Genomic DNA, 15825 nt, shown 5'->3' with positions numbered 1-15825 from the left:
GATGAGCCAGGGATGAGTGTCCCGCTCTGTCAGCTGCCCTGGGAGTTTGGGGTGTCCCTGTCCCTCTCAGCTCTGTGGGGCAGAGGGCAGGAGCTGCGTCAGCTGTTCCAAAGGCCTGGAGGGATTGGGTTTGGGGTTTTATTTCCCATCTTTCATTGCAGTGGCAGGATGCTGGCAGGGGAAGGAGGGATCCTCTTGCAGGTGAAGTGCTGACACAGCTTTCAGCTGAGCAGGGCCACCCCTGCAAGGGTCATGCTGACACAGCTTGGGAAGCTCAGACACATTCCCTGTGCTGCACTGAGAGCAGGAGCTGCTGGGAGCTCCTCACTGTGTCCAGCTGCTGGAGCTGTGTCCTGGGGTGGGACAGCTCCAGTGCCAGGGAAAGGAGAGAGGGAAGGGGTGAGGAGGAACTGGGTCTGATTCCTACAGCTGCTGCTCAGGTGGTACCAAGACCTGAAAACCCAAGGGGTGAGGGATTTGCTGTCCTTGCTGACCCAGAGTCCAGCATGGGAAGACCTTTTCCCTCCCTAAATGCCTCTCCACTTCCCTGCCGAGGGTGACCTGGCTGGAATGTTGAGCTGCAGAGCCCAGGTGGGGTTGGGTCTGGCCCCTGTGACTGCAGGAGCAGTGCCAGTCTGGGTGCCCACACCCTGCAGGCCTCAAACAGGAGAGGGAAACTGAGCAGAACCTTCCTGAGCTGCAGCTTTCCTGCCCCGTGTCCTGCTGGGCCCCGGCTGCAGCTGCACCCTGGAAATGCAAAAGTGAACGTGTATTTTTGAAGGGGAGAAGAGAAAATGTCTTCTCTGTTTCTTGGTTACCACTGTGGATTTTTAATCTGTAATAACTGTGTTTTGTGTGCGTTGCTTTCAGAAAAATACATTTGTTGCCATGGCAACAGGAGTAGCTTTTCCCCCAGATCCCAGTTCTCGGATAGTCGAGGGCAACAGTGGAATCCCAGGGCTGCAGGAGCAGCAGGATTGCCTGGAGCTCCCTTGGGCTGGGGGTTTGGGTGTGGGGGTGACACTGGGGGGCTCAGCTCTGTGTGTGTGAGCACTAACAACCCTCCTGTGCTTCCAGTGCTGGGCAGAGATGGACCTGCAAGGTGGAGCTGGAACAGCTGGAGATGAACAGCCACACACCATCTGCTCACTGACAGGCAACGAGAGGTTTGCTGTTCTCTCCATGGGGAAAAAACTCTCCAGCCAGTGGTGGATGAAGTGACGGATGGTGGCCTCAGCCACCCAAGAGCTCTGCCAGCCGTGGGCTGTGGGGTTGGTGGTTGCTGAGGTAAAAGCAGCAGGACTTTCCCAACACCAGGAGTTCCAGGTCAGAGCTGTCAGGAGGAGGAGCCCACTGTGGGTGAGCTGAGAGTCACTGCCTGGGCCCCTCGCTCCTGTGTGGGCTCTGTGGGGGGAGAACTCTGGCAGGGTGATGGTCCTGAGTGGCTGCAGCCCCTTAATGCCCCTGTTCCTGGAGGACTTGTCAAGGCCCTGCTGGGCACGACAGCCAGAAATCTCACTGTGACAGTCGCTGTCTCTGCTGAGGCTTTGAAGGGCTGTGTGTGTTCCCTGAGCTCTACATCACTAAAATGAATCCCCTGAGGGGGCTGGTTGGCTTCAGTCACACTGACCCCCAGCGTCCCTCGGGGCTGCACTCACCTCTCTCAGCAGCTGACAGGGATTTTTCTTTAGGACTTGTTATTTTTAAATTCCTTGGTGTCTTCCACGTTCTTGGGTCACTAAGGGGAACCTCCAGCAGCACAAACACCTCTGAGGGATGTGATGGCTTTGGAGACCCACCACTGACATCCAGAAGCCTCCAAGCAGCAGGCCCTGACCACAGCTCCTGCCTGGAGCCCCCAGCTCTGCTTCCCTACAGACCCAGGCAGGGGGAATAAACACTGATGGATGTGTTTGAGAAGTGAGACAGAGGTTCGAGCGCCCAGCACTGACCTTTGGTGTCTCACTGTCCTGATTGTCACCTGCAGGGGCTTTGTCCTGCCCTGTGCAGGAGTGGAGTGTGCAGGTGAAGCACCAGGAATTAGGATTTTGGTCCTTCCTGTCCATCTTCCCCAGGATTTTCATGGATGGTGTCTCCAGGGCTGTCACAGCAGGCAGAGGTGGCTCAGGCTGAGCCTCAAGCCCAGATGGTCACGGGCAAATGTTGGCTGAGCACTGGCAGAGTGGAGCCCTCCTGGGAATGGGAGCTGTGTCTCACCCTGAGGCACAATCCCCTGGCTGGGATGGACCCAGGGAAACCAGCTCCAACAGCACCTGACTGCGAGCCTCAAGCTGCCTGTGGGAGCTGCAATCCAGAGGGAAAGGGGAGCAGGATGGTGAGAGGGGCTTGGCAGGGGGGACAGGGTGGGGACACCTGTGTGGCACCCACTGTGGTGCCACTGGGACAGTTCCCTGGGAAAACCTGAGTATTCCTGCACTGCCTGACAGACTGATGGGAATCAGGTGCTGCCACTGAGCTCTGACAACCTGGGACCCACAGGGACAGGGGGACACGTCTGTCCCAGCTGAGCAGTTCTCTGGGGGCACAGGGGCTTGGGGGGGGGGTTGGTCTCACCCTCAGTGTTCCTTTTCCTCAGGGAAAAAGGTTTGTTACAATGTTTTGACTAATTGTCAACAAAGTGCTGCAAATGTTTGAAGGGAGTTACATTCAAACTATTCTGTCCTTCCCTTTCAGCTTTGTCACAAGCCTTGGAAGGATGAACCTGGACCAGGAGCTTTGGATGGTTTGGGAAGGAAAAAAAGAACAACATAAGAATATTCCTGACAGGAATTGGCCCAAGAGGTCCTTGTCAGGGCTTTGGCCACCCCCAAATCCCACAGGTGAGTGGCAGCAGCCACAGCACACGCTGATAAGGGTCCCTTTTCCAGGAAATCTTCCCCTGGTTGCTGCTCCTGCCAGGGAATGTTCATGAAATCCATAATTTCCCATCAGGCCATCCACAGACTGCCAAGCCTGTGGCTCTCCTGTCCATGTTCCTTAGTGCTCCCTGCTCCAAAGCACAAGGTTGTTGCTTCCAGGCTCTTTGGGGCAGGAAACAAACCTATGGCTGTGGCACAGCAGAGCTCTGGCAATCAGAGGGGAAAACACTCCTGCAGAGGCAACAGCTCTCCATCCCCACCTCCTGCCTGGGCACAGCCCAGCGGGGCAGCTCAAAACAAAGCAAGTTAAAGTTAGCAAAGCTGGCCTGAAAAAAAAGAGTCCTTATATTCCAGTAGAGGGGAAAAATTGGCAAAAGTTACCATTTTTGTTTTAGGGTAGAAAATCCCTTGTCATGGGTTTGGTGGAGAGGAAAAGGGGCTCATGGACCCACCTCAAGCAGCCCCAACCCCTCTGGGGATCCCAGGGATGCTGGGCACCCCTCACCCCCGGGAATGCTGGGCACCCCTCACCCCCGGGAATGCTGGGCACCCCTCACTCCTGGGAATGCTGGGCACCCCTCACTCCCGGGAATGCTGGGCACCCCTCACTCCTGGGAATGCTGCCGCTGCTCCCGCTGCCGTTCAGGGTTCGTTCTGTAGGTGGAAGTGTTGCAGAGCCCAGCTGAGCATTCCTTGCTGAGCATTCCCGGGCTCTGCCGGAGCTCAGCACAGCAACCCCCAGGAGAGCCGGCAGGGAGGGGACGGGGTCCTGCCCCGGGGCAGCCCCATGCAGGGGTCAGACACTCAGCTGACACCCGAATTCCAGCTGTGGGGATGGATGGGAAGCCTCGAGGGGTGATGTCACCCAGCAGCCCTGTGAGATCCCCCAGTGCTGACCAGTGACAGCCGGTGTAACACTCCCTGTGCTGGGCTGTGCCAGCTGGGGGTTCAGCCTGAATTAACCCACAAGGAGGGTTACAGTGGGGTCACTCAGCACAGCTGAGCTCCCCTGAGGGCCTCGCACAAGTTTCCCAGAGAAGCTGTGGCTGCCCCATCCCAGGAAGTGTCCAAGACCAGGTTGGACTGGGTTTGGAGCAACCTGGGCTGTGGAAGGTGTGGGGACAGGACCTGCCCCTCCTCCCTCCACCAACACCGTGGAACAGCTCCCAAGGGCCGTGATTTCTGTCAAGGAAATCATTTCCCAGCAGCTACTGCAGAGAGAGCCCCAGGGATTGACCAGAGCTATTTGCCTGGTCCTGCTGTTCCCCCAGAGCTCTGATAGCCAAGAGGAAACAGCCATGGGAAGGATAATAATTGAGTCTCCTGAGGCCTTACCAATCCTGCTGGGGAAGGGTTTCTGTGCCCCAGTGAAGTCCAGGTGAGTGGAGCAGGGGTTTTGATCCCACTGAGGCAGTTGGAGGTCCTGGGCAGCTCCTGGTGTGTGCCCTGTGCTCAGAAAGGAGCCAAGAGGGGAAATCAACAGCAAAAGGATCTTAAACCAAGTGAATCCACTGCAGGGCTCTCGCCGGTTCAAACACACCCATCCAGTGATTGGTGCATCTTCCCAAAATACCTTCCTGCCTGGGACCTGGTGTGGGGTCACCAGGAGCTGGCACCCACCTGCCTGAGCTCCTTGGTTAGAGTGATTTGGGTGCTGGGAAGCCGAGGCTTTGTTCAGAACCTAAAGGCTTTTCTGTGCCACGACATCTCTGAAAAACAAACACCCTCAGCATCTCGAGTCAGCTGGGGATGGCTCAGAATTCCCCCCCATGCTGAGGAGACACCTGCTCTGGTGACACACCGTGGAGGGGGAGGGCTGGGGCTGTCGCTGCTGCTCCTTTCGCGGGAATAAATCACCCCCTCTCTGCACCGAGAACATCCTCCCTCCTTCCCTCCCTCCTGCTCCCCCCGCGGTGTCTCTGGGCCGGGGGCCCCGGGCCAGCATTCCCAGCGCACAGTGTTTGTATCCACACGATGTTCTGGACGAGCAGGACACGCAGGATGAGAGCACAGTAGTCGTTTGCCATCAAGGAAACCGCAAGCAACAAACAGAGATGTTATCTGTGACATCTGGTTCTGGTTTGGGGAGATCTGTCTGCCCGTGTTAATGGGATGGCTCGCGGCTGTTTTTGTTTTAGGACTGCTCGTGGGTTCCCTTGGCAACAGCGAAGCCAACACGGGGATAACAGCCTGGGAACACAAAGGCAGCACTGACACCCTTCCCCTCAGCAGCCAAGGACGAGAGCTGGTGACAGTGACCTTGGGACAGGCCAGCTCGATGGGAAGGTGTCCCCAGCCAACCTTTCAAGGCCCAGGTAAGAGATTTTAAGAAGCTGTGCTGGGGGGTTCCCGGGATAACAGCCCCCCAAAGCACATCCAGGTGCCTCCAATTGAACCCTGCCATGGGTGCTGTGCATCCCCTGGGAGCAGCACTGGGCACAGGATAAAACCCAGGGGTTTGCTGATTACAAGACCAAGATGTGTTACTTTAAATAAAATCCCCAAACCAGACCCAGGGCTTTGGGTGAGAGGTGCCAACCCCTGTCCTGTGCCATAGAATCCTTGAATCCCAGACTGGTTTGTGTTGGAAGAGTTAAAGATCATCCAGTTCCACCCTCTGCCATGGGCAGGGACACCTTCCACTAGCCCAGGATGCTCCAAGCCCTTTCCAACCCGGCCTTGGACACTTCCAGGGATGGGGCAGCCACAGCTTCTCTGGGCACCCTGTGTCCTGCTCTTGGGGTTATGGTGATCTTGGGGTTTAAGGTCCAGGAATCATTTTCCCTGGGTTGGGCACACCTGTGATTCCTCCCCATGGACTCTTTCCCTGGAGATGACTCCAGCAGGTTTGTAACATCCTTGCCTAAAAGGAGCCAGAGGAAAGGATTTCTATGAATGTCTCTGAATATTAATTCATAGAAAATCCTGGTCTTGAGAACCAACTTTTATCCAGGGATCAGAAATCCAAGTTCTCCCCCAGTGCAGCTTGGAGCAGATGAATTAATGCCTCGTTCAGCTCCAGTTACAGCTTCCAACCCTCTCCGGGGAGGTGCTGGTGTTATATTTAGAAGGAATCTACAAAAACAACCCCCCAAAAAGACATCAGCAAAAAGAAGGAAGTTGGCAACAACCTCTGAGGCAAAGCTGCTACTTGGTTGCCCCTGTCTGGCCCTTCCCGGGCAGTCTCAGCTGTTCCCGGTGAGCCTGTTCTGGGTCCTTTCCCCCAAAGGCACACGTGGTTCTTTGTTGGGAACCCTCGCTCCTGGTAACTCCAAACAAACACTGCGGCTCCTGCGGCGCTGCCCGTGCTCAGGAAGCAGCTGGAGGGATGGAGGGACGAGGCTGGGATGGATTCCCATAAAAGCCAGTGACTCACGGGAACACGTCCAGGAGCGGGGTCAGCGCCAGTTCCCGGGGAGGTCCCTCAGACATCTCCCCCTGCAGCTCCATCCCTGGATGGGGAAGAGCAACTGGAACCCAAACCCAGCCCGGGGGGCCTCACTCCACCTTCTGCTGCCAAGGAAGAGCTGCTCATCCATGGGCATGGGAAAAGGGGAGGAAAGGGAGAGCAGAGCATGGATTACAGGGCCTGGAGGGACAGGACACAGGGAATGGCTTCCACTGCCAGAGGGCAGGGTCAGGTGGGATACCAGGAAGGAATTTCTGGCTGTGAGGGAGGTGAGGCCCTGGCACAGGTTGCCCAGAGAAGCTGTGGCTGCCCCTGGATCCCTGGGAGTGTCCAAGGCCAGGTTGGATGGGGCTTGGACCAACCTGGGATGGTGGAAGGTGTCCCTGCCTGTGGAACGAGATGAGCTTTAAGGTCCCTCCAACCCAAACCAGTCTGTGACTCTGCAGTTCTATGAACTTCAAAATACATTAAATGTGTTTTGGGAATAGGAGGATCCCCAAAAGAAACCATTCCCTGTAAATTTCTGGTTTTGAGGAAGCAGCAAGCCTGGGTTTTAGAGGCAAAAAGGACTCATTGTTCTGACAGTTGGAAATCAATTGATTTTTAGAAGATATAAAAATGTGCTCAGGGCTTATCGTGAGCTGGGAGCAGCTCACAGGGCAATGCCAGATGCTCCTTTTTCCACCACACAAATTTTATTTCTGGTGTCAAAATCTCTTCAACATTAATCTCTGACAGGGCCCTTTTCATTATCCCATCCCAATTAATTTGTGCTCTGCTGGGAGGATGAAAGCCCCACATTAATGCTCAGCCTATTAATTTGTAGTTTTCTCCCTGTTACAGCTGCTTTTGGAGTTTATTCTTCCTCCAGCAGGACACACTGAACCACCTGTAACCAGCAAAGATGAAACGCAACATCCAATTTCCATTATGTAAATAAGCCCCCATTTAAAAAAAAATAAAATTAAAGGGAGGGTGTCTCAGAAATTTCCCCAATTTCATTCTTCTGCTCTTTTTTTTTTCAGTATTAAAACCACAAAGTGCAAAGGAAGTCAGTCTGTCTTTTATTTTGGTTAATATATTTTAATGATATGTGGCATCAACTGGCTCCAGTTTCTATTTCATGCACTTTTGATGCTGCTGAGAAAAATTAAGATGCTTTTTTCCTGCAGTCTAATTTCTTCTTTTGTGGAAAAACTCCACCTGCAAGGCACAGGCTGGATCCCAGATCCTACAACACCTCAGAGCAAGGGCTCTTCATCATCTTTAATCCACGAGGCACATCAGCACTTTGGTTTGTGATTTCCCAGTGGGAATGAAAGCTGGACACACATGGGAAGCACATCCATGGTAAGTGATAATCTAATTTCCTATTGAAGGAGCAGCAGGACCAGCCACGGGCTGGACTCTTTCTGTGGAGAACATTAAATTCTGGGCAATTTTCAGTGGAAAATTGCCCCCTGTGAGGCCCTGACTGACTGCTTGAAATCCCTCTTGTCCTGGCACTTGTTATCTGGGAGAAGACACTGATCCCACCCAGCTCCACCCTCCTGGGAGCTTTAATAGGGATGGGTTTGGCCCCAAGAGAGGTTTGGCCAAGCCAAGGGTGAGGTTTGGTGCCACACGGAGCCCCAGACCAGCACCACCGACCCTGCCCAGAGGAACCAGGCCTGGCACGGTGGGATTAACCCTTCAGGGAAAGGTTTAGGGCTGGAGGAACTCCTGTTCCACATCAGGCAACAGCACTGGCTCTGACAGGGGCAAAGAGAAGCCTGTCCATCAGGGAGGGACACAGCAGCCTGGTGCCATGGGATGTTTGCTCCAAGGGAAGGGCTGGAATGCTGCCACGGCCCTGGGGGCAGATCTGTTCCAAGCCTGGAGATTTGTTTAGTGCTCCCTCATGCCAGGAGTCCTGGAGTGCAAGGTCTCTGACACCACTCCTGAGGGAAATATTCCCTGCAGGAAGCTCGATTTCCTAAAAATCCAGTGCTGTGATGAGGTGTCCACGTGCTTGGGGCACTTTGTGCTGCTGCCTTTAACCCCGGGACAAAACCAGCCTGTAACCTCTCCCTGACATGGAGACATTCATGGAGCTGGTTTTACAGGCCAGTCCAAGAGCTTTCCTGACATTTCTGTATTTTACTCATTGCTGAGCAGCAGGAGCTCCAGCTTCTTGGGAGGGAGGGGGAGAAGGGAAATATTTGTTCTCCACTTGGTTTGGATCCAGGGTTCAGACCTTCCCTCATGTTCCAAACATTGTCCTGTGTCTCTCTCCTCACTTTCCGTGCTGTTCCTCTCTGGCCACACAGACTTTACTACGGCTGCTGCCACGGGACAGAAACAGGGAGCTGGTGGATGAGAGCCTGGATTTTAAATCATGGAATCACAGACTGGCTTGGGCTGGAAGGAGCTTAAAGCTCATTTCATCCCACCCCCTGCCATGGGCAGGGACACCTTCCACTGGCCCAGGCTGCTCCAACCCCCATCCAGCCAGGATCCTATGAGGATTGGCCATCATTCCCTGCCCTTTGGCAGGAGCTTGGAACTGGACGAGCTTTAAGGTCCCTTCCAGCCCAGACCTTCTGGGATTCCATGGTTTTAATTCCACCTCTGAAGATGTGCCCCTCTTGGAGAGACTCTTCTGTTACTTTTCTCCTCTTGGAAGGTAAACAGCATTTCATCACATGATTAATAAACCCACGGACAAGCCAATGTTATTGCAACAAAAATAAATAAAAATTTAACTGAATTTCAGGTTCTAGAAATGGATGGATTGCACTGGCAAAGATTTGCTCCCGGTGTCCATAAGCCAAGGGTCCTTTGAAGGCCTGGATGGTTTCCCAGGCTGTGGAGGTGTCATAGCTGGCTGGGCCGGCGGGTTATCCCGGGAATGCTCCTGCTCCTGGGCTCGGGGAGCGAGGCCGCCCTTCCCCGGGGGGCATGGGGAGGGCTGGGCCCCGCCGATCCCGGGCTGTGCCGGCCGGCAGCGGCTCCCTTGGCGGCTCTGGGCATTCCCAGGGCTCCGGGGAGCCGCAGTTCCCTGCCGGGAGCGGGGCCGGCCCGGGAGCGGGGCCAGGGCGGCCCCGGGAAGGTCCCGCTGAGCCTCCGCAGCTCCAGCACCTGCTCGCGGGCCCTGCTGAGCGCGGCCGTGAGCCCGCAGCGCTCCTCGCACTCCCGCCGCACCGTCTCCTGGAGCAGGGAATTCTGCAACACAAACACACGCTTGGCACAGGCTTGGGGGATGTGGAACCTGCCCCGCTCCCCTCCTGCCCTCCCGGGGCACTCCTGGGACACGGCAGCGCTTCCAGCCCGGCCGCTCCCGCGGCAGTCGCTGGGAAATCTGAGGGAAGTGCTCAGGAGCCATCCCCGCTCTGCTGCCCGGCTGGGAGCTGGGAATGCTGCTCCTGGGAAGGTTCAGTGTCACTGCACCACCTCCTTCTGACCCTTTCCTACATAACCCTCCTCATGGAAGGGCACGAGCTGTGTGGAATCATGGAAAGGCCATCGAGTCCAACCACTCTGCCAAGGCCACCCCTGATCCATCCTGTCAGGGCAGGACTGACAGACCCACTGCCAACATCCCTCCAACTCACCCACACTGTTCCTCAACCTTTTCCAAGGAAGACATAAATACCAACCCCGGCCCTAATTCATTTTCAAGAGTTTAATTTTCGCTGTTTCCCAATTTTTTTCTGCCACTGAATTGCTTTGGACATTCCAGCCTAATCTTATCTGCAGTCCCTGACTGCACATTTCTCATGGAGCAGCCCAGCTCTCTCCTCCCTTCCCATTCTATTCCAAGCATTCAGCAAATGCTTGAGGTCAGAATATCCATCACTCCAGCTTCTCTATGCAGGGGTCCTGTGTCAGGGAACGTGGCTGGGCTGGGGGGAGCTGGGACACAGTTCAAAGAGTGGGAAGTGAGAAATGTCCATGACTTCCACTCCAAAAACATGGGGAATTCTTTGTTGTTCACTCGTGTTTGTGTAGCATAACTGAGGCTACAGGCTGAGAAAGAAATGTCCTGCAGGACTTGAAAAATATAAATATTGTTCAATAAAACACAATAAACCCTGAGTTTAAGTGTTTGCTGAATTAAACCTTCCTGTATTTAGTAATCTACTGTATTTATGAAATTATCATGATCTTGGTCTAGGAATCTTTGCATTTCAATGGGTTTTCTGGTCTGAAAAACAGATACTTTGAATGATGTTAGAAATCACATGTCTCCAAGTAAAAATAGCCAGGCATTTCCTGGTTCATGTTCCTACCTCCTCCTGGACTTGACTCAAGCTGTGAATCAGCTGTGTCCTCTCCTGGGTTAATTTTTCCAGTTCATCTGACTTGTGCTTCATTTCTTTCCTCAGTTTATCCAGAAATGATTCATTGTTGTTCTTTTCCATCGTCAGCTGAAATTCAAGTTCACTGATCAGTCTTTTAAGGCTCTGAATTTCTTTCTCCTTGTCTCCATCTTTCTCTGCAAGTTTCATCTGGGCATCCTGGAGCTTCTTCTCAAGGATTTCTGTCTCCATCCTCAAGCTCTTGGTGGCACTGGATATTAAACCTGGTATCTGCATGAGATCAGACAAAAACTGCATTCATCTACAGTCAGTATTTTTGTACAGAGAGAATTAATATCAGACAAATGTTGACTTGAGGAAAAAAACCCAACAAATTCAAACACACATGTCCTCAGAGAGAAAAAAATGCTTTGAATTTACAGAATACCCTCAGAGGGTGTCAGAGAGCTGTAATTAAACAACACTCAGAACAGAGAGATTAATTAGTATGTTCAAGACCAAACAGAGAAACTGAGGTAAAAATGGGAAAATTTCAAGTCACTGTTTCTTCAGGGTCTTAAAATCACAACCAAATATTTGTCAAGTGAACAAAGTGTTCTTTTCATCTCTAAAGCACCGTGCAATGTCATAACTTTTAAATAACAGTGTAATTTCATCAAATTCCTTTTTCATCAGATTTCTCAAGAATTGTGCCAAATCCTTCGAGAAGGTTATAGGTAAAATTGTTCAATTTCTACATAAAACTCAAGAATCTGGAGCTCTGGGGAGCTGGGAACGGCCAACCCCACCTGGTGCCACCTCCAGCAGAGCCCAGAAGGTGGGAACTGGCCCTTTGGGGAGGGAAAAATCCACATGGATGGGTTTGTGGGAACTCATCGTAGTCTGAAACAGTGCCAAGGTTTTGCAAAATGATGATGTCAGATTGAAAATTGAAATCCAGGGACACAGATGGGAAGAGAAAATATGACAACAAAGAACTTCCACACCATTTCACTTGAACTGGAATAGTTATTTTTTGCCTGTTCCATTAAAAAAATAAATTAAATATAGGTCCTATATTAAGACTGGGGAAAAACACTGTATCATCGAGACAGAGGATGACACATAAAGGGGGGTTTATTCCTTCCCATTCCGGTTTTCAACAGTTTTGCCAAGGCAGTTTTCTCCTGAGCATTCCACACCTTCTTCTGCAGCTCCTCATGGTCTCGCTGGTACTTTGTGATCAGCTCCTGCTGTTTCTGCCTCTCCAGGTCCAGTTCCACCCTGGCCTCCTCCTTGACTTTCAGAATTGCCTCTTTCTGCCGAGCCTCTCCTTTGGCCAGATCCATTTCCAGCTGGGGAACGAGAGGATTTCAGTCACACAGAGCAGCCCAACTTCAAACATATTCCCTTTCCACGGGGCCTTAAAGGAAGTGATGGGGAATTTGGCAGCCTGAGATTCTGGGCACTGAACAAACACTTCTGACCCACTGGAGCCCGGCCAGGGAATGCTCCTGCTCCCGCTGGACGGCTCCTGCTCCAGAGCTCACAGAGTCACAGCCCAGGAGTCTCCAGAGGTTCTGGATCCCTAAATTTAGGCAGCTGGACCTCACACTAAATCACTATGAACACACTGAATTACAAAACCCTTGGCTGGGTCCTGAGCCAGATGATCCTGCTGGAAGGGTTTGCTCTGGAGGTGAAACTCTGTCGGCACCAGTTCCAAAGGCAGCAAAATGACACAGCCACAAAGTCACGGAATGGGTTGGGTCAGGAGGGACTTTAAAGCTTGGAAACACCAGAAATCCAGGGAAAGAAGCATCAGAGGAACCCCCCCCAGAACCTCTCAGACACCTGTGCTGTGCCAATCGGTCATTGCCCAGTCGAGGCTCAAAAAATGGAGAACACAAAGTGAACGAGTTCCAAATTCTGGGTAAAACATCCCAGTCCCTAAAGCATCTCAAATAATTAACATCAGAAACTCAAAACTGAAAGTTCAGCCATCATTTCCTGAATAGAAGAGCCTGGATTCTGGAGGAAACACTGAAGGCTGTATTTAGGAAAATACTTTTCCTGACCCAGGATGTTAATGTTGTATTTGTGCAGGCTGGGTTCTAATGGATTTAATTGCACCAGGCTGAGAGGCACATCAAGTGCACAACTCCAACCCAATTACTTCAAATTATTAAGAGAAGAAAAGCCCAGAATGAGCTTAATTACAATTATCTTAATTTCACACACTAATTATAAGCAAAAGTACAACAGATCTCCCTAAACTCTTTTCTCTGGAGGGAAAAGATAAACAGGAAATATTTTCATTATTTTTTAAAATCAAAAGAGGTGCAATTATGGGGTGGAATGGGTACAAATCCCCCACTAGGGTTTAGATTAAAATTGGTATATTTTTAAGATCCTCCAAGTAGACTTTCTTCTTCCTCTTCTTCTCCTTCTCCTCCTTCTTCTTCTTATTGTTATTACTTTAGTGATATATTAGTATTATTACTATACTAATGATAATAACAATAAATGAAAACAATTCCTGGTTTATCTGCTGCTCCCAATGGCACAGTGACCCAAACCAACCATTGTCCCTTTATCACACTGTTGATTTTTTGGTTGCTGAGCACATTTTTGGAGCCCTTCCCTGTGCTGCATTTTAATGATCCCAAAGCTGTAATTGCTCCCTCTGCCTCCCACCAATCTTTATCTGGTTCCCATGTCAGGCTGAACAACACTCTGTGATTATGGAGCCAGTGTGATCTCCTTTCCAAATTACACCCTGTGACACGGAGGTGAAGATGTTTCCAAAGGGATGGAACTGATCTTAATTGCTACCAGTCCCCAGATCTCCCAGAGACTCAGTAAAGCTTTCAGACACTTATCACCCACTGAAGCAAAAAATACAGTCATTTCAGTCACCAGTTATGTCAGGATTAAATCAGACAAGTCAGAATTATTGTTCAACTCTGCTTTTAAATTTTCCTTCACATATAAATATATATATTTTTTAATTTCCTGTGTTCAGTTTGGGGTTTTTTGGTGCTCGTGGCAGAAGCTGCAGATGAGAACACAGCTCACACAGTGGCAGTTGTTTATGGTAAACAGCTTCCCAAATCCCACTGGAGGAGACTGGTAGGAAAACTCTTTGTACAAAGGATATTGTTGACAAGTTGTGGCTATCCCTGGATCCCTAGCAGTGTCCAAGGCCAGGCTGGACAGGGCTTGGAGCAACCTGGGATAGTGGAAAGTGTCCCTGCCCATGGCAGGGGGTGGAACTGGATGGGCTTTAAGGTCCCTCCAACCCAAACCAGTCCATGATTTTATGATTCTATGAACTTCAAAATTCATTAAATGTAGTTTTAGATAGGAGGTTCCCCAAAACACATTTCCTGTAAATTTATGGGTCTGAGGAACCAGCAAGCCCAGAATTTATGGGCAACGAAGACTCGTGTGTTCCTGACAGAAATCAACTGATTTTTGGCTGAGTCCCTTCCAACCCAGACCATTCCACGATTCCATGATTCCATGATTTCAAGGACACCTGGCACTTGAGGAGATCAGTCCCTGCCTCACTGTGCTCACTGTGACCATTGTGACAACTGAAAAAACCCCAAATAAAGCCGGAGGCAGAGGGTGCCAGGGGCCCATCCAGGGTTACCTTCTCCCTCCAGGTCTCCTCACTCCTCATCTTCTGCCTCAGCGCTTCCTGCAGCTGCTCCGTCCTGGTCTGGTGGGAAACCACCATCAGCTCCCTGGAAACCACAACAACTGGATGTGAGGATGAGCTCCACCCACAGGGGTGCAATTCCTCTCCCTTTTGCCCAGCACTCTGTGCAATAACCCCCAGGAATCCTGCCCAGAGGCACAGTGGGATCACTCCTCAGCATTCCCAGTGCCACCACTTGCTCCATCAATTCCATGTCTCTCAGAAAATGCTGCAGATCATCTTCCTTCCACCTCAAATGAGATCTTAATATTTCTTCAATATTTCTCAAGTCAAATTTTGAAGAACACAGAAAAACTTACACTATTCAAACCAGAAATAGCACTTAGTGAACTCAGAACAACTGCTATCATTGATTAAAAAATTGTGGGGTGTTTGGAATTAAAACCACTGAGTGCTTTCTGTTGTTAAGTTACTGTTTGTTATGTGATGCCTTGTAAAGCAAAACTCCTGGAGACCTTAAATTCTTGTAATTTATGTTATTAGCAACTTGTACACCATAAAATGCCATAACTATTCCAGTACTCCGGGCTCTTGGATATGATCTGGTACTTGGTGAAGTGTAAGGGCAACTTCCCACCAGTTCAGCCTGATTTTGAAGGTTCTCATCTATGAACAAAGCTGCCTTTTTCCCTGGAATTACTTGTCAGATGTGGAAAATAAAGCACTGAGCTTCTGAGGGTTATTTTCCCTGGAATGGCATCTCCTTTGAGTGCCTTTGCTTTAGACTTATCAACCTAAATCCATATTTTTTAATTACCTTCACCATAATCTACATACCCAGTTTCATTCCTGACAACCACGGGCTTGTTGTGACCATTTAAAAATGCCAAGAGGCGCCAAGAGGGTTTTGTATTTAAAGATAAATGTAAAGAATATTCCCTGTGCCTCTGGTACAGCTGGAAAAGCTGCCCCAGAAGGGTGTTCAGGGGTTTGATTAAGCTCGAGCTGAAGCCTTGGAGAGCCAAGCAGGTCTTTTCCCCTCCTATTTTTTTTAATAGGATTTTTTCTTTTTTTTTTTCCCATTCAAGTTTTGTTTCTCTTTCAATAATTAAAAAACCAATCCGATGAATTCCATACTGTCAGGAATTTTCAGGACCACTTCAGCCCAGCTCCCATTACCTCTCCTGTTTCAGCATCACCACCTCCTCCTCTGTTTGGCTCAGCAGAGTTTTCAGTGTCTCCAGTTCACTCTCTGATCGCCCAGTTCTTCTTTTCAGGTCTTCTTCTTTCCTCTCCTTCTCAGCCACTTCCTCCTGTAAATGTTTGCAGACTTGTTGGCAAATTAGAAGGGATTCCTCCTTTTCCTTGAGCTCTTTGGTGAGCCTGCAGATGAAATAAGAAAGTATCAGCATTGGAGTGACTGTATTCTTGGTTACAAACAGAAATAATTTGTACCTGGAAAATTAAATGTTAGGCAACAAATCCCCAATGTATTTGTTATGAAGTTAAATCTGATGACTTCACAGAAAAATAGGAAAAAATATTGTATAAAATTGCTTTAAAATCATACCATTTTTGCTCTCCTGCTCA

The 15825-nt window shown here is 50.5% G+C and overlaps 1 protein-coding gene and 1 long non-coding RNA gene across 6 annotated transcripts in view; one reads left to right on the top strand and one right to left on the bottom strand.

Annotated features, from left to right (window-relative positions):
• Positions 1 to 399: 399 nt before the first annotated feature.
• On the top strand, positions 400 to 9037 carry LOC116791724. Of its 5 annotated transcripts, none has more exons than XR_004358837.1 (6): positions 400 to 1359; positions 2076 to 2335; positions 2695 to 2840; positions 5018 to 5194; positions 7499 to 7638; positions 8598 to 9037. It is a non-coding gene; the product is annotated as an uncharacterized LOC116791724 (long non-coding RNA). The 5 variants fall into 5 exon arrangements; XR_004358838.1 differs by lacking the exon at positions 400 to 1359 and adding an exon at positions 1803 to 1920; XR_004358836.1 differs by lacking the exon at positions 400 to 1359 and having other exon boundaries at positions 1803 to 2335.
• Positions 7340 to 15825, bottom strand: part of LEKR1 (leucine, glutamate and lysine rich 1) — a 34513-nt gene continuing 26027 nt past the window's right edge. The window contains exons 8-12 of the mRNA XM_032697999.1: positions 15415 to 15618; positions 14227 to 14320; positions 11771 to 11923; positions 10560 to 10859; positions 7340 to 9492 (exon numbers count right to left, since the gene is read on the bottom strand). Of these exons, the coding sequence (XP_032553890.1) occupies positions 9145 to 9492; positions 10560 to 10859; positions 11771 to 11923; positions 14227 to 14320; positions 15415 to 15618 (1099 nt within the window). The 3' untranslated portion in view covers positions 7340 to 9144. The remainder of the gene's footprint in view (positions 9493 to 10559; positions 10860 to 11770; positions 11924 to 14226; positions 14321 to 15414; positions 15619 to 15825) is intronic.

This window comes from Chiroxiphia lanceolata, chromosome 10, assembly GCF_009829145.1.
Source record: "Chiroxiphia lanceolata isolate bChiLan1 chromosome 10, bChiLan1.pri, whole genome shotgun sequence".
NCBI classification, from domain to species: domain Eukaryota; kingdom Metazoa; phylum Chordata; class Aves; order Passeriformes; family Pipridae; genus Chiroxiphia; species Chiroxiphia lanceolata.
The sequence above is the reverse complement of the archived record's forward strand: the minus strand, read 5'-3'. Positions and strand labels throughout refer to the sequence as shown.